This window comes from Copadichromis virginalis, linkage group LG18 (assembly GCF_057382275.1).
Source record: "Copadichromis virginalis isolate Kocher_CV1m ecotype Utaka linkage group LG18, C_Virginalis_male_GT1.1, whole genome shotgun sequence".
Taxonomy (NCBI): Eukaryota; Metazoa; Chordata; class Actinopteri; order Cichliformes; family Cichlidae; genus Copadichromis; species Copadichromis virginalis.
Window position 1 is genome coordinate 9,807,396 of NC_140635.1, and position 15,631 is coordinate 9,823,026.

At 44.9% G+C, this 15,631-nt stretch overlaps 1 protein-coding gene across 4 annotated transcripts; it reads left to right on the top strand.

Moving 5' to 3' along the window:
• Nucleotides 1-353: 353 nt before the first annotated feature.
• mpz (myelin protein zero) lies at nt 354-15,070 on the top strand. 4 transcript variants are annotated; one of them, XM_085439728.1, is made up of 7 exons: nt 354-647; nt 2,000-2,166; nt 4,683-4,896; nt 5,676-5,805; nt 6,320-6,362; nt 11,519-11,795; nt 12,540-15,070. In XM_085439728.1, exons 1-6 carry the CDS (start codon nt 602-604, stop codon nt 11,603-11,605), a joined length of 687 nt encoding a protein of 228 aa, XP_085295854.1. In that variant the 5' UTR covers nt 354-601; the 3' UTR covers nt 11,606-11,795; nt 12,540-15,070. The 4 variants fall into 4 exon arrangements, with proteins under 4 accessions (XP_085295854.1, XP_085295856.1, XP_085295855.1 ...); XM_085439729.1 differs by having other exon boundaries at nt 358-647; nt 11,519-11,548; XM_085439730.1 differs by lacking the exons at nt 11,519-11,795; nt 12,540-15,070 and adding an exon at nt 11,236-11,512 and having other exon boundaries at nt 356-647.
• The last annotated feature ends 561 nt before the right edge of the window (nt 15,071-15,631 follow it).

Genomic DNA, 15,631 nt, shown 5'->3' on the forward strand with positions numbered 1-15,631 from the left:
TTATACTAACATGCGAGCAGTGATCACATACAGAGCAGCCGCATATGGTCGCGAGTCCCCGTCACACGCCTTTACCTGCACCTACACACTAAGTGTTAATTAGCATCTCCTGTCAGCTCAGTCACATCAAGGTGAGGGTTGAATGTGACACATCACATTCATCACTCTGTAATGTCGCACATACTTTGCAAATTCGCCCCTAGTTGCCTATTGTTTATCCAATTAATTCACCAACTACTGTACTGAGGAGGTGTCTGTCACCTGCCTTTCTTTTCCACTTCAAAAGACAGCATGCGCTCATTTATTTCAGAGAGGGAAATGGAGCGAGCCGGGAGGAGGGGAGTGTGAGGAGAGGAGGAATGGGCCGGGCTGAGGCCTGAACGAGGGGTGTGGTTGGGTATAAAACTTGGGACAGTGGGTTTTCTGTTGTTGTCCTGTTTTGAAGCCCTCTGTCCTGGCATCCTGCACCCCTCCACTCTCTTTTACCTCTTTCTTTCTCCTCCTTCCACTCACGCTCCCTCCAGAGAGGGACTCTTCCTCGACCGACTCCAGACGGGTCTGCAGCATCAGTCTTTTGGGAGCTCCGTAGAAGCCAGAGACCATGCTGACGTTTTTGGCGCTGACGTCGGTTGCCCTCCTGGGAATAGGTAAAAAAAAAAAAAAAAAAAAAAACGGGGGGAAAAATGAAAGAAAACATCTTCTTTTAAAGTTTTAACTTCATTTTTGAGGACTTCTCTAACAAAAAAAGCTCACACTTAACTTAATCTACTGAAAGTGATGATGTAGAAATGATCTTTCTATTGATGTGAGGATATGGCAAAGTGGGTTTTTGTCTGTTTTGTGCTACCTGAAAACTAATAAACTTGATGACAATGAAAAAGGTCTAATAGCTTTGATACTGAATCAATCTCAGAGTGCACTCTAATACCTCCCACTACACTGGATTAACACTTAGCTAAAGCATTTTAATTGATATCTTGGCATTTGCTGTATTGATTTAATCTAAAAGGCCAACAGTACACCTGTAGAAGATTCAGTCTCTTTTTGCATGCATTCCAGTAAATGGGTCAGCACCGTCCATCTGTGCTTCTCTCTCGAAGCAGGTGTCTCCAAGCATGTAACTTTAAAGAGCAGCAGCATTGCAGCTTTTTAACTGAGAGTTTTTGCTCTCGAGGAGGCAGCTTTCTAAACTCCGTCGGAATTTTAATTAAAAACGTCAAGCGTGATTTCATTGACAAGTTTTGCGGGGGTTGGCTATCGCTCAAGGATGTGCACAGCGAAAGCTGCGAACTTTACTCCCTGGGTGTTGAAAACTCCAGAGTGCTTAAGGGCATTTGTGTTGATACAGCAGTGAGAATACTGTGACTCGTTGGTGGCGCGGTCCAAGGGAAAGTGAACAATACAAAAAAAATGATACTGCTCAGCGGCGAGGCTGTGCAGCTCCGAGGGGCTTTGGTAGTTGTTTGAGATGCTGAGTGCATTTTTGGAGGAAGTTAAAATATTGATTTTTGCAGCCAAGACTGAATTAACATAGGTCATTAAATATTATTCAACCATAAACTGTGCACATGATTAGGCCAACATTATCCATACCAATGGAGAAAATGAAGCTCCCCCTTTCAGAGACAACCCAAATATTTACTGAGTGCAACTCTGAATCAATGGCACATTTGACCCCACTTAATGTGCAGTTTGTCAGTGACTATCTGGATGTATATGCATGCACCTAGGATTATGCTAAAAGAGGACTACATTGTGTCTATTGATAACAGTTCAGGTGTAAAAATATTCACAAAGGTACTCAAGGTATTCTAAGAAACAGTGCATGTTAATTTTTTTATACCAGCTCACACTAACAACTATGTACATGTGTTTTTGTAGTTACAGATTTAGATTCCTGAAGGTCAGCTCATAGTATCAAAAATAATATGAGCTCCCAGAATATTTAGTTTTATTCTATGTGTGAATTAACTACTTAAACCTGCTTTGTGTCTCCCAGTGCCTGAGCAGTCCCAGGCCATAGCGATTTACACTGGCTGGGAGCGGCACGCCTTGGTGGGCTCTGACATCCGACTCTCCTGTTCTTTCTTCTCCTGGCGCTGGACCTCGGAGGACGTCACCTTCTCCTGGACATACAGGCCCGATGGCTCACGGGACTCCATCTCTGTAATACTCAAATTCACACACATATACACACGCTATGCAAAATGAAAGGTTGTGTGTTTATAGGTCGGCTACTTTGAAAGGAACAAGCAATTCAAGTATAGTCGCATCAAAGCTGCGCTTGATGAAACTCCAGCGAAACGTCACCGAGTGTGGTATCTATAAAGCCATTGTTTCCCTGCCCACAACAGTGTTGTTTTCATCTGCAGCATGCAGCTGTGTCAGTAAAACATCTCTTGTCCAGAATTATACAGCAGACAGCCAACGATAGCGTCTAGCTGTTGAAATAATGGAGCATTTGGCAGCTAAAGAGCCAGATGTAAATCACTAAAGCGGGCTGCAGCAGGAGAGCCTTCCCTCCTTTTTTGCTATTTGCATGAATGACATTCTTATGTTGTTTACTCCCACTGTTCTCACATTCACAAAGTCATGTATAAATATTTAGGAGGGAAGTACACAAGTCTGCTGCACTGACAGAAATTTAGACTTGCCAACAATGTCTATATTTTCTGCCAAAAGACTTTTTATTGTTTTCACCATCTCTGTGAAACACAGCAAGCAAAGGGAGAAAACCGATAATAGGAAGAAGGTGTGGTTTTCTTTTGGAGGCCACGCGATTTGATTTCTCTCGGGAGATGTTCTTTAATCTTCGGATGTCTGTATTTTAAATGTCTTCCAAAATTCACAAAGTGATTTGTAGAGCACTGAGGGAGCGCGGTTATCCAAAAACAAATCCATGTTTAATCCAGCAAATGCAGTACTGTGCATATCTGAAATGTCATCATACACAAGTACTCAGTTTACTCTAACATCTGCACTAACTAAAAGCAACGTTCTCTGCTAATCTCCCCACTCCTCCCGCTGCATCACCTGCCTCCTGCTCTTTAATTTCACTCTCCCTGCCCTTATCATCCTGCCATCTCTCTAATCTCTCTATCTCCCCATCCTGACTGCGCCTCCCTCTGTCCACCTCCCTTAATCTCCTCCTCCACAGCTCTACCTTCTTTGTCCCTCCCCTCCTCTCTCATTATGTCCTTCCCTCACCTCCTTCGCCTTCATCTGTCTCCCGCGGTGGCCTCACTTTGAAACTAGACTTCTCTTCTTCTTTTATTTATTTTTTTCCTCACTTATCTTCAGTCGCTCATTTCTTTCCCTGCCTGGACAGATTTACAGTTTCATATCTCTATCTGTTGTCACGCTGCATTTGTCCCTTTAAAATGTCATACTTGATTTCTGACACGTTAATCATATGAAAGGTCCTCTTCTTTTCACGTGGGACTTGGTAACAGCAACCGCAGGCCTCAGGTCTTTATTTATAGATGAAACCTTGAAAGACACATTTGACCTTGACCTTGTAAAATCCAGAGCATCACCCTTATTCTGCCACTGTGACCATTTAATGTTTAATAATCGATACTTGGTGACGGCGTGTCATCATTTTAAAAGTCATGGCACTTCTTCCAGGAAGAAGAACCAGAAGCCACGACACTATGCAGACATCTAAATGCAAAGCTCTCCTTTGCTTCCGGCTTTTAAATTGCTTTACATGTAAAACTACCTTTGACAACACTGTGCAGTCAATACTGCAGTTTAAGCTGGTCCAGCAGGAGTGAGATTTACAAGCCTTCAATAAGCTGTAAGCTGCCTGGTTTGAGACCATATACATTAACCTGTGTGTGCAGAGCACAAGATGTGCACAAGAAACAGACCAAAACTATTAAGAAAAAGTGCTTTGTTCCCAGTAACAACATCATGGCTAACTGCAGTACCACAGTGATTAGTGTGCATCTGCTTAATTTAATACAGTGAAACAGGTAGCTAGCTCTTGCTCTGGGAGCTGTGGTGGTGGAATAAATCAAGAATGGGCTAATTTAATCCAACCTACTGTTGTATTATTGGGAAAGATAAGAACCTCTAAATAGGGCAACCAAACAAGCACAACGTCTGCATCAGAAACAGTAAACTGGCTAACTCTGTCAGTTAAACTATCTATAGGTCACCGCAGTCAGTGTCAGCAGGCAGCGGTAATGACTGTAGACTTGCTGCTGCAGTAATGGCAGCACGCTGAATGGACTTAATAATTAATAGGTTATAAATGCAAAACAATAGACTGCTCATATGTTTCACTGGGATTTGGTCCACTCCCTGGAATTCCCCAAACCCCCTCAGTTATCAATTATCCACCATATATTAGTTATAAATGTTGTATATGTTTTTCGTGCGGTAGTAATTGGCGTCACATTTGCTACACCCCTCAGGAGCTGCTTTTGAATATTATTTTCTGGCCCTCGTGTAAAGCTGCTTGCCAGTTTTAAAAGCTGTGCCCTATTTTTTTCTAATGCTCCATGAGTGTCCCCCTGACAGGTGCTTCGTGCATCTCTATATTTTTTTAAAAATGCACACAAATAGTGGCAAAATTTGTTATTGCAGGAAATCACAGGTCTGATCTGCTGCTCTACTTACTAAACATCCAAATGCAGCATTAGTCAGAGTGACAGTGTGTTGACTGTCCTTTGTAGATCTTCCACTACACTGGTGGTGCTGCCTACGTTGACAACAAGGGTCCCTTTAGAGACAGACTGGAGTTTGTGGGAAACCCAGGTCGCCGTGACGGATCCATCCTGCTCAAAAACCTGGAGCTCAATGACAACGGCACCTTCACCTGTGACGCCAAGAACCCCCCTGACATAGTGGGCCGGCCTTCCAGTGTCCGACTGCTGGTGTTTGAGAAAGGTGAGACGTCCTGTGGGGGGTTTGTCTCCTAAATTAAATTCCTGCTTGCTAGATTCCCACCCGCCCTGAATGCTATATTTCAGTGATTCTTTTTTTTTCCATTGAAAGTGAACTGTTCTCATTTGTTTTAATCATTTGAAACTCTGAAATTAATCTCAGTTCTCGCCGTTCATCCGAATCAAGCGACTGTCTTCAAACCAGTCGTTGCTTTGCCTCATTTAGAATTCTTCGCACCTCCCGTTAAATGAAATCAATTACAATTTTATCTCTTTCTCTATTTGCGATTGCTATCACTGCCTCCCTTTCACTTCTTCTCTCCCCCTCCTTCTCAGCTTCTCCTCCCATTTCTCTCTTCCATCCCCTACGCCATCGTCTTCCACTTTCTCCCTCAGCACCATGACTCTCTCTCTGATCTCACCTTTATTCTACCTTATCTCTCTGTCGCTTCATCTCCTTCTCTACCTTCACTGTGCTGGTATCTTTAATCTTTCATTCAACCTTTATTTTATCTTTTGCTTTACTTTTCTTTGCTGCTTTCATCTCTTATTCACTTTCCTTTTAGCTTTGTTTACCCTTTCCTCTCCTACCAATTTCCTCCCACAAATGACAGCATCGTTTCTTTTCCATCTCCTTTACTGTTTTTTTTTTTGTTCGTTGCACGTTTTTTTTTCTTATGAACACTCCTGACTTCAACCTGGCATTTGCTTTCCACTGCCACTTTTCCATCTTTGTCCTTTTTGACCTTTCCTCATCTGCTTTTTCCTCTCGTCCACTCATAGTGCCCATCCAGGCTGGCGTGATCACAGGAGCTATCATCGGGGTGGTCCTGGGCCTGCTGGTGCTCATCGTGGTCATCTACTACCTGATGAGGTTCCTGGTGGCACGCCGAGTCTTCAGCCTCAGTGTCAGGTCAGTGCCCGGCCTGTGGCCGGCGGCTCTCTGCCAGTCGGGTTTTTGCCAGGGACTGGAGCTGAAGCCGGAGCCCATCCCTGGCATGGACACCTGCGTGGCCAAGCTGGCATAGCTGCTGTACCACGATTTGATTTGGTTAGGTGTGCGGAGTTTAAAATTGAAGTTAGTCAGCTGTAAAGACACAGATAATGATCTCTCGATTTAGATTTAATCTAAAAACAGTACTGCTCAGGTCCAAGGCGAGATGATTAAAAGTAGTGAAGTGAAGGTTTCTGAGTGGATTATCTACTAGATCATGAAAATGACAGATTCATCATCTTGCTTATACCCTTCCAATCTTCCAGTCTTATGAGATCTTAACACATCTAGCACCTGGGGGCTGTGCTTGAGACAGGGCCAGTAGATTAAGTTGATGTTCTTTATGATGGCTGCCAGGCAATGCAGCCCTGTGACCACTGGAGGGAGAGATAGATTCGACATCCTGACATTGTCTTTCTTTTGTCCCCTCCAGCAAACATGGCAAGAAAAAGAAAGAGGGTTCACAGCAGAGACAGGCAAGTTTCTCCTTCTACTTATTCCACATGCCTCTCTTCCTCTCCTTCCTGCCCCCGCTCCTCTTCTTCCTCTGCCTCCTTCCAGCCCCACCACACACACAGACACACACACAGACCGGCGCATATACACATCCAGCCGACAACACCAAAAGCAACAGATTGGTTTGCTGTCACATTCAGGCGCTAATAGTAAAATGATGTGCTTTTGGAGAGGTTACAATGGCATTCAGTGTTTGAGTATTTGGGCTCAGGAAACATGTTGTCAGAGGGAATATTCATCTCCTCTGTTGCAGTGCAGCAACACAATAGCACACATCCAACATGACAGTGCATAATGGCACAGTTTCCTAATCGCATTCCCCCGATGCCAGTCCAACCAGCTCGAGTATGCCCTCACACTCAGCCGGCTCCTCCTCTCAGCAACATATCAACAACAAAATAACATGCCATTCAAAGCCGGGCCCGCTAACACTAATAACAGTGTTCAAGCTGTTAAATTCTTGTGTCGTCTCAGCGTTCGTGGTGCTTTAAAGCCCACACCGTCACACCTTTCTTTCTCGTGGTCCTCACCACTGCTTCAGCTCCCTCGGGGGTGGGATGGGAGGCGTCCTAACACTATGGTGCCAGTACACACCTACGGGGCAAAAAAACAAAAAAAAAAGAAGGAAAAACTCAAACCAGTGACTGTGAAATGGCCGAGGCCAGGTTATGGCACTAATGCTATTGCCTTACTGAATGGGACTATGATTGCTCGCAGTGGGGAAATGGACGGGAGCTGCTGATTTTGCTCACTGGGAGTCAAATGAAAATCACGGGGTCTATTATGGTCTGGGCTGTTATCAGTGGTTTTACGCTGCTGCACGCCAAGGAGTTGGTGTATTTTTTCCCCCTTCTGTTCCTCATGGGGGTGCGATAGCCTCAAGAGGTGGATTAATCAGACATTTTGGTGGCTTGTATTCTTTTGTGCACCAGGGCAAGTTCTGTTTGATTACTCTGTGGTAATGTGGGGGCTGCAGGGTTGTAATCGACTGTATGCTTTGCATGCTGATAATAAAAAAAGAAAAAGAAAAAAATAGAGAGACAGAAGTCAAAGGATTTGAGTTCAAGGCGTTTTCAACAATCAAGACTCGGCTTTGAAACGAGAGACGTGTAAAGATATCCGCGGCAGGAGATCAAAGGTGTTACTGTAACAGCAAGTCATTTAGCCACAGGTAGAAGCAAACTGTAAAGCGGTGGCGGGCTCCGGAGTGCGCCATGTTGCCCCTGTAGCGTAAACCTAGAGGGCGACACCGGTAAGGACCGAGACTTCCTCCTACCTTAAACAAGTGCACTCATTCTCATCTCCCCGGAGCCCCGCTTCCTCCTTCTGTCTTCTTCTTTCCTTTCTACTGTCATATGATTGTCAGGTTATTCTTGAGCTGCAGTCAGTTGCTCTCAAGTGCCTGCGGCGGATGACAGTGCATATATGAATAAATAACTCGCCGCCAAAAGGACACTGAAATATTTGACAACGTTGTCATTTGCAGTTACTCTCCTGCAAGTCTCTGCTTGGAAGAAAAATATACAGCGAAAACAGCTTTTCCATCTGAGCTCACTCTCCAGTGTGTTTTAGCTTATTTATTTATTTTGCTCCTCTGAGCTGGTTCTGGTCTTCTAGCTGCACCACACACAGAGAGGACTCGTGGGAGTTTACAGTGCGCTCATAAGTGGTTGTTTGATCAAATAGCCCTTATTAGGAGGCTCTGCTGACATGACACAATTTTGCATCAGCATCGCCGTCTTCGTCGCTCCTCTGTTTGCTGGGCTTGCACTACAAATCTCAAAAAAGGCTTTTGGGCAGGGAAGTGAACAACAGGGTGAGCGAGACAGAGAGACAAAGGAACCCTGTGGTGCCCGCTACTCCCCATTAGGTGGAGTTGTGGAAGAGGACTTTACCCTGCAGCCACACACATAAGAAAGCTCACAGGATTGAACACGCATACACACACACGCACTGTACTGGAATGATAATTGAGTGCACTCAGTATCGATCTGAGCACAGACACACACACACAGACACACAACCCACCCATTCTTCTCCACTCCCCAATTGCCTCACTTCACTCCACTCCCTCCCTCGCACACTCTCTCTCTCATTCAGATTCCTTTTATCCGGTCCCCTGTCTCCCACTCTTCAGTCGCATCTTCCTCTTCTCTCCATGCCTTCGACTACCTTGCTGACCATGAGAAGCATCTATCTGTAACTCCTTCTTTGCTCTTTCATTTTTTTTAACTCCCTCTCTCTCTCTTTCTCTCTGCCGATTGCCTCCTCACCCTCCACTCCACGCCCCGCCGCCCCCTTCCTCTCTCCCGTTCCAGTTTCTCTCCTCTCCCTCCTCAAGTATTCTGGGTTCTGATCAGCTTTGGTTCCAGACAGAAAATCACTACCTCTCGCTCTTCATCTACCTCTCAATCTCCCTCCTCACCTGTCACCTTCTCTTTTTAGTATGCAGCACGGGACGCAGCCCCTTACCTACCTATCTACCTCCCCGCCAGTCCCTCCTATTTTGCCACTGTACCCACATTTCCTTTGAAGTGTGTGCAGCCCCTGTAACGAGGGTGGTACTGCGTTCTGCATAAGCAGGCTGGAGTGTGTTTACGAAGCAAGCCCGTCGTTAGCGTGGAAGCTATGGAAAACACTGCAGTGCAAAACTCGAGCCTATCGTGGGATGCATAATGGTAAACAATACAGTGATGTATGAGAGAATGTAAGCATGATCGAAGATAATGACACCGGACGGCCCTTGCAGCTTCCTTGTCGAGTTGGTTGCACTGTGTGTCTCAACTGCCGTCTGTGTGTGCAGCTTCTGCAGAGTGCGTAATTAAAGAAGATAAATTTTGTAATGCAATCAGCGGGGTATTATTACTGGGAGCTTCAGTGGGTAGAAACCGCCTCTAGTGTGCTTTCCACTGTTGACTAACCTCACGTATTAGAGGAGAAGTATTTCAGTCTCAAAGCCTCATATCCGGCACGCTTCCCTCTTCACTCTGTTCTCTGTAACACGACAACACTGTGCTGACCCGGGGTTCAAAAGGAATGGCATTATAAAAACCATTACATACGAGCAAAGTTTTATTAGGCTCCATCAAAGCATTATCATGCGCTTGTGATAGTTTTCAATAGGTTAACTCAGGGGTTAATGCACTGGAATACAGTTATTGTAAAGTTAAGTGTTGCCTTGACCTTATCTCCACTTGGTCAAGTCTTTCCTCCTGGATTTGTTGTGCTCAAATGAAGCAACACTTTACTTCATTTTCCCTCTCTCCTCCTCCTGCGTTTATAGATTTCTTATAGGAGATTTTTTTTTTTAGAAAACACACAAACGATAAACAGAAGGACTGCCAGTAAAACTGCAAAGTTACATAAGCAGAAGCTAAATAAAGAGTTTGGCTCGTTCAGGTTTAGGGTTAGAGTGTGTTTTAGCCACAGGTTAAACAAGCGTGCTCTCAAACTAGAGCATGTTACTTTTAAAAATTAAGTGAAGTGTACCTAGCTCTCAGTTCTTCTGTTATGATGCATAACTTAACCTTAACCCAAACCCTCAAAGGGTAACCGGAGGCCTGGAGGATGTTAAGAGATTACGCAGGCCTGTCCCTGACCACAGCTACAGCAAAACAGTGTTGAAGATTTATAACGACTATTCCCCTGCACACTTTAGTTATTATTTATTCAGTAGCTCAGTTAGATACTTCAGAAATATTTAATTTTCTGTTGCCACTCTGACCCTGAAACTGCCCTTTTTAAATGTGATGGGATGCTGTGCCTCAAAGTGCAGCTACCCTGGAAATGATTTAATTTTTCTGTTCTTGGTGTAACTGTAAAAGTCTAAAACATATACCAGACATCTAGTATTTAATGGTCGAATGAAGCGTGTCTGGGATCAAAACATGTTTCATATTTAACAGGCTAACCCCCCAAGAGATGCATTTCTTTTCAATAGGGTCGTGCAAACATATTGGATTTTCACCATTTATGTATTTGAACAACAAGCGAAACACATAAAAACGGGAGAAGAAAAATGACAACAGTATAATTATTTATAAGTCACAAAGTCAGACTTTAAAGCAAAATTGTCTCGATTTTAATCATGAAAAAGCATTCTTTTAAAAATAATTAAAAAGAGTTCAATGCGTGGCGTTTAACTGTCCCGGCTCCATCTGCAGCGGCACTTTCAACAGTGTTTAAACGGCTTCCTCGCATTGAGCTAAAGGTCTTCACTCCGTAGTGAACTCCAGTCAGAGGAATAATGTTCAGCACTGAAATGTAACCTAGATGAAAACACTTTCCAGCTAAATTTGAGACATTTGTAAACATTTTCTTTGAAGGATCCAGCGGTGGCTCAGAAGGAATAGCAGATCGTCCACTAATGAGAAGGTCGGTGGTTTTATCACCGGTGCCTTCAGTCGGCATGCGAAAGCGTCCTTGGGCGAGATATTTCAAAACCCTGAAACTGCACCTGATGTGTCATTTATGTGTGTTTGATAAGTGACAGTAAAAGTGCTGTATGTATAGTATAAAAAGCACTGCGTGAATGTGTGGGAGTGAATGGGTGAATGTGGCTGGTAGAGTAAAGGGATCTATTTTTGACCGAGACAAGGACGGCAAAGAGTTAATTCATACAAACCAAGGCCAAATTCAAAGACACTGGATATGTAAATAATTCAAGGGAAATATTTGCTCAATAGCCAATCAAAATCTACTCTGCATGTGTGTGTGTGTGTTTGTCTGTTTGTTAATCATCAATTGTCACTCAGTTGTCACAGGTGTATGGAGCCTACCTGCCACTGGGTCCCATCCTAACGCATGGTTACCTGTTTTGTCACCCCCTTACAGCTCTGGACACCGCCCCCCCTCACTTGCTACCCCCTCCCCTAAAAGAACTCTCTCTCTACCTCCTCACCCTCCTCCTCCTCCTCTTCCACCTAAATGTGTTTTTCTCTCTCCTCTTCACATTTCCACCCATCCTGCTAACCCCATATTTCATCTTCTCACCTCTAACACACCTGTGTCACACCCCCCCATTCTTTTCTCTCTTCTTCCTCACGCTCCTTTCCTCCTGAAGTGACTCTCCTCCCCTGTTCTCCCCCCAATTCCCCTCTCCCTCCTCCCCCCACAGGGCCCTGTGCCTCCCGCCGACCCCTCCAAGGTGAAGGCGGCCACCTCGGAAAAGAAGAAGCAGGAGTCACGCAAGGATAAGAAATAGGATACGGGGAGGGGCTGGGGCGGGTTCGCTGACCGGCTGCTCCAGCCCGTACGCCAGGCGGTGGGGAAGGCCCAGCCCAAGCAGCAGCAGCGAACCATAGTCAGAAAAACAGAGAGGGCGGGGGGAGGAGGAGAGGAGGGCTCGGGTCGGGTACTGATGACCATCGAGCTGGAGCTGACTCGCAGAAATGGTGAGGAGGGCCCCAGCGGTGAAGGAGGGACAGGGAGGTCCGAACCGCTTGGCTTCCTCTCCAGGCTCGCCAATCAGCTCACCTTCAAATAACAGACCACGAGAGAGGGAGGTGGGGGACCCATCGAAGATAAGAGAGTGGGAAGTCTATTGAGAAACCACAAACCTGCTTTCAACCCACAACGCTAACCTGAGTCCCTGAATAAATGAGTCAAATCATAACTGCTCCTGTCACAGGCTGATGATTATAAACGCAGCTATACTGGCTGAGATCTTAGATGTCGTGATAATCTCTTACACCAGCCAGCACCCCGAGTGCTTTTGTCAGGTCATAAGATATGCCATTTGAAGCGAGACCCTAAGACGGCTTGGTTTGATAACAAAATCTAAAAAGCTGCTCGCTGGGTTCTGCCTTTCTGGTTCCTTTCATTGTGATCCTATCCACCGAAAAAAAAAGAAGAGCTTTCTCCAAGTGCGTCCGATACGCATCACGAAGCCCTGGCTGCAGGGACAAGCCAATTTGCTTTTTTCAGAGGCGACATGTCAAACTCCAACTTTCTCACCTCACACTGATCTTCCTTCTCTTCCCCTCTCCTATTCCATTTCTTCCTCCTTTCACTGTGAATTTCCTGACTTTCTTGTTAATTCAAATTACAGAAGTGATTTATATGCTAACTGCTCTATCCTGTTTCTCTCTCTCTCTCTCTTTCTCTCACCTCCCTTCCCTCTTTTCTTCCTCCTGTAGATAAAGGTCTGACTTCTCCATGACTGCCTCCAATCCTCTAGTCTGCTCCCTCCTTTTCCGCCCAGCCTGATGCAACCCCCATTATTTTCTATTATCTCTACTCTTTCAAGACAGCACTGGCTGTAAGAATAGTCCCACTATATCAGCGGCAATGGTGTCAAATAATTTTCACGACGCCTCGCCGGAGATCCTGTATGCGCTCATTGGGCAAACTGTAAAACTGTTTAGGGCCTAACTATGTACATAACTTCCTTAAGAGGAACCTGAAAGATATCCCCTCGTGTTTAGAGTCCCCTGAATGTCCCCGCTTAATGTTTACAACTCAATCACACACGCACTCACACACACAGACACACACACACTAAGCGGAGCTGCGAGTGCACTCTGGACTTTAGACAGAGAAAAAGCGAGACAGAGAGGGACAGGAGAGTGATAGTGGGAGCGAAATATGATTCCTGCTCTCAGCCGGCGCAGATAGAGGTTCAAGCCCTCGAGCTCGGGGTGATTCAATCCTCTCACATTTGAGCTAATGGAGGTTGTCGCTGTGTCCCTGCCCTGGCTAAAGGTGGCTATTTCTGGTCCTATAAGAGCGTACGGGCTTACTGTAACAGCTGCACATTTTTCAGACGACAGGAGATTGGGGGAAGGGGGTGGAAGAGAGAGGCGAGCAGAGCAGGTGGTGGTGGTGGGGGCCCTGCTGTGCTGTTTTGCTGTTGACTCGACGGCCGGGGACTGACAACCTGGAATGACGTCACGGCCCCCGAGGCTGGCGAACGCTCTCACGAGTCTGACAAAAGAGCTTACCAGGAAGAGGTGCAGCTTCAGAGTTATTTTAGGTCCAGTTAATCCGCTTGCACGTTTCTCCTCGCCAACCCAGGGCTAATTATTTTAGCGTGTGCTGGTAACAAGATATCTCTCTCTACATCTCCCTCCCTGCCTCCTCTGCGGTCTCCTCTCCTCTGTTATTCGCTCTTCATGTCAGCCCCCATCTTGAGAATCATCTCCTCTCTCTAAACTCCCTGTTTCGTTCTCGCCGTCCTTAACGTCTTTGACTTCCTTTATCTCTTCCTCTTCCTGCCGGTTAGTGAGTCTGCACTGCATTATTCCCCCACAGAAAAGGCCTACACACAATCCACTCCACTCTTTAAGCCTCTCCTTATCTGACTGCCAGGCCTACAGCTCAATGCTCTGCTCCTCTCTCTTCTGTCCTTCCTCCTCTTGCTTCTTCTCTTTTCTCAACTCGGTGATGGACATCTCTCTCTCTCTCCCCTCCCTTCGTGTTCACCAGTGATCGACCAACGCCCTCTCGTTTGCCCTTCAAGCACCACCTCCCTAAGGGGCACGTCCCTTTGCCAGCCCTTCTTCTCCGGCCCTTTACTGTCTTTTTTTTCTGCTGGTTCGAAAGCCAAAAGGTTCTCCTCTGCCCACTACTTCCAGAGGAAGGAAACGGATGGGCACAAATCCGCCTTTAGTCATCACTGAAGACGCCAAACAAAAACTTATAATCTAGCTAGCTCTTTTCCGGTCGCCATTGCGTGTTTTATGTATATGTGTGTCTTGTTAAAAGTGTTAAAAATTAGATTACATGTGAAGTTTAAAAAACAAAAGCAGTATGTCACCCCAAGTAAAGCAAATGTTTCTGAGGCTTTTTTACATGTGTGCAAGAAAACACATGGAGAACATGTTTATGGAGGCAGGGAGGAAATGTAATGTAACTCTTTGGAATATGTCATATTTCTGACCTTGTGTGTTATGGAAGGTACTGTGTGGCTGTCTCTATGGTATGTTTTATTCAAAGATGAAGGGAAATCAAGGTTGTTGTGCGGAGTCAGAGAGAAGATGAAGGGTGGATAAGGGTTTGGTTAGCCCTAGATGCAGCGCGATGTGGCTGGGAAGGAAAAAAAAAGATGGGGGGAGAAGGTGCTTGCTGTGGGAGAAATCTTTAGAGGAAGAGACTTATCTGGTGTGTTAAGCCCAGCCAAAAATCCATATGTATCACTACAGATAGAGCCTCCTCTTCCCCCAGAGCTTTCTTTTAAAGGTGCTCCTTCCCCAACCCTGAGCCAAAGATGGACTGCGATTGGTGAGCTTAATATGCAGGGTGGAAAGCGTAGACTTGAATGTTTCTTTAAAATTCATAACAGGAATGGAGGTGCTAAAATCCACATCGATATAACTGGTTTCACTAGTCGCTGTTTAACTATCCAGTCAAATGGATTAGTTAGAATGTTTTCTTCTTTTTTCAGCAAAGCCACACAGACACCTGACGTAAGACAAACAGCATTAAAACTGCCTTTTAAACACACGTTTTGTATGTATTTTGAACCGTGTTAGTCGTAGTTGCAGAATAACATTCCTTCATTTGAAATGACTGGAGCTTCTTACATTTTTTTACATTTATTTTAATGCTTGTGATCATTTTCGAACCACTAACGACTTTTGGTGACTGTAATATGTTGTAAAGAGAACGTAAATAAAAATAAAATCCCCACGTCGCCAGCTGTTGTCAACAGAAGACAAAAGTAAACCCAGCTGAAAGTGCCTGCCGTGTCTTTCTTTCTATGCCGAGTGCTAAGCTTTCTGTAAATTTGTCACGTACGTCTCTGCCAAGACTCACTTTTATGAACTTTTCAAAAGACGAAGGTCCTTCCAAAATGATATAGTTACCATTTGAAATATTTGAATATGCTTACTGCTGGCAAGAGAAGTGAAACTCATTATAGAACAGCACTAACCTTATTAGCTATCTGAAAGCTTTTTGCATTTTCAGAAAGACCATTTTAGAGGATGTAATCTGGCGGTTTTAAATGCTGCACAGTGATCACCAGGTGGTGGTTTTCTTGTAAGTACAAAAGGAATTCAGTTTTGAAATTAAACTTTTAAGCTTTCCTGCATGATGGTGGCAGGTGAGCGCTAAAATGGGTTCTCCTCATCATGCCCTTTGCAATCCTACAATCAAAAAGGAATAATGATAAACAGGAAATAAATGCCTAGCAACCATTAACCACCCTTTCACGAAATGGCAAAATAACATACAATTTTTTTAGGGGATTTTTTCCCCTGAATTAACATGCTGGTGGGATTTAGTGAGC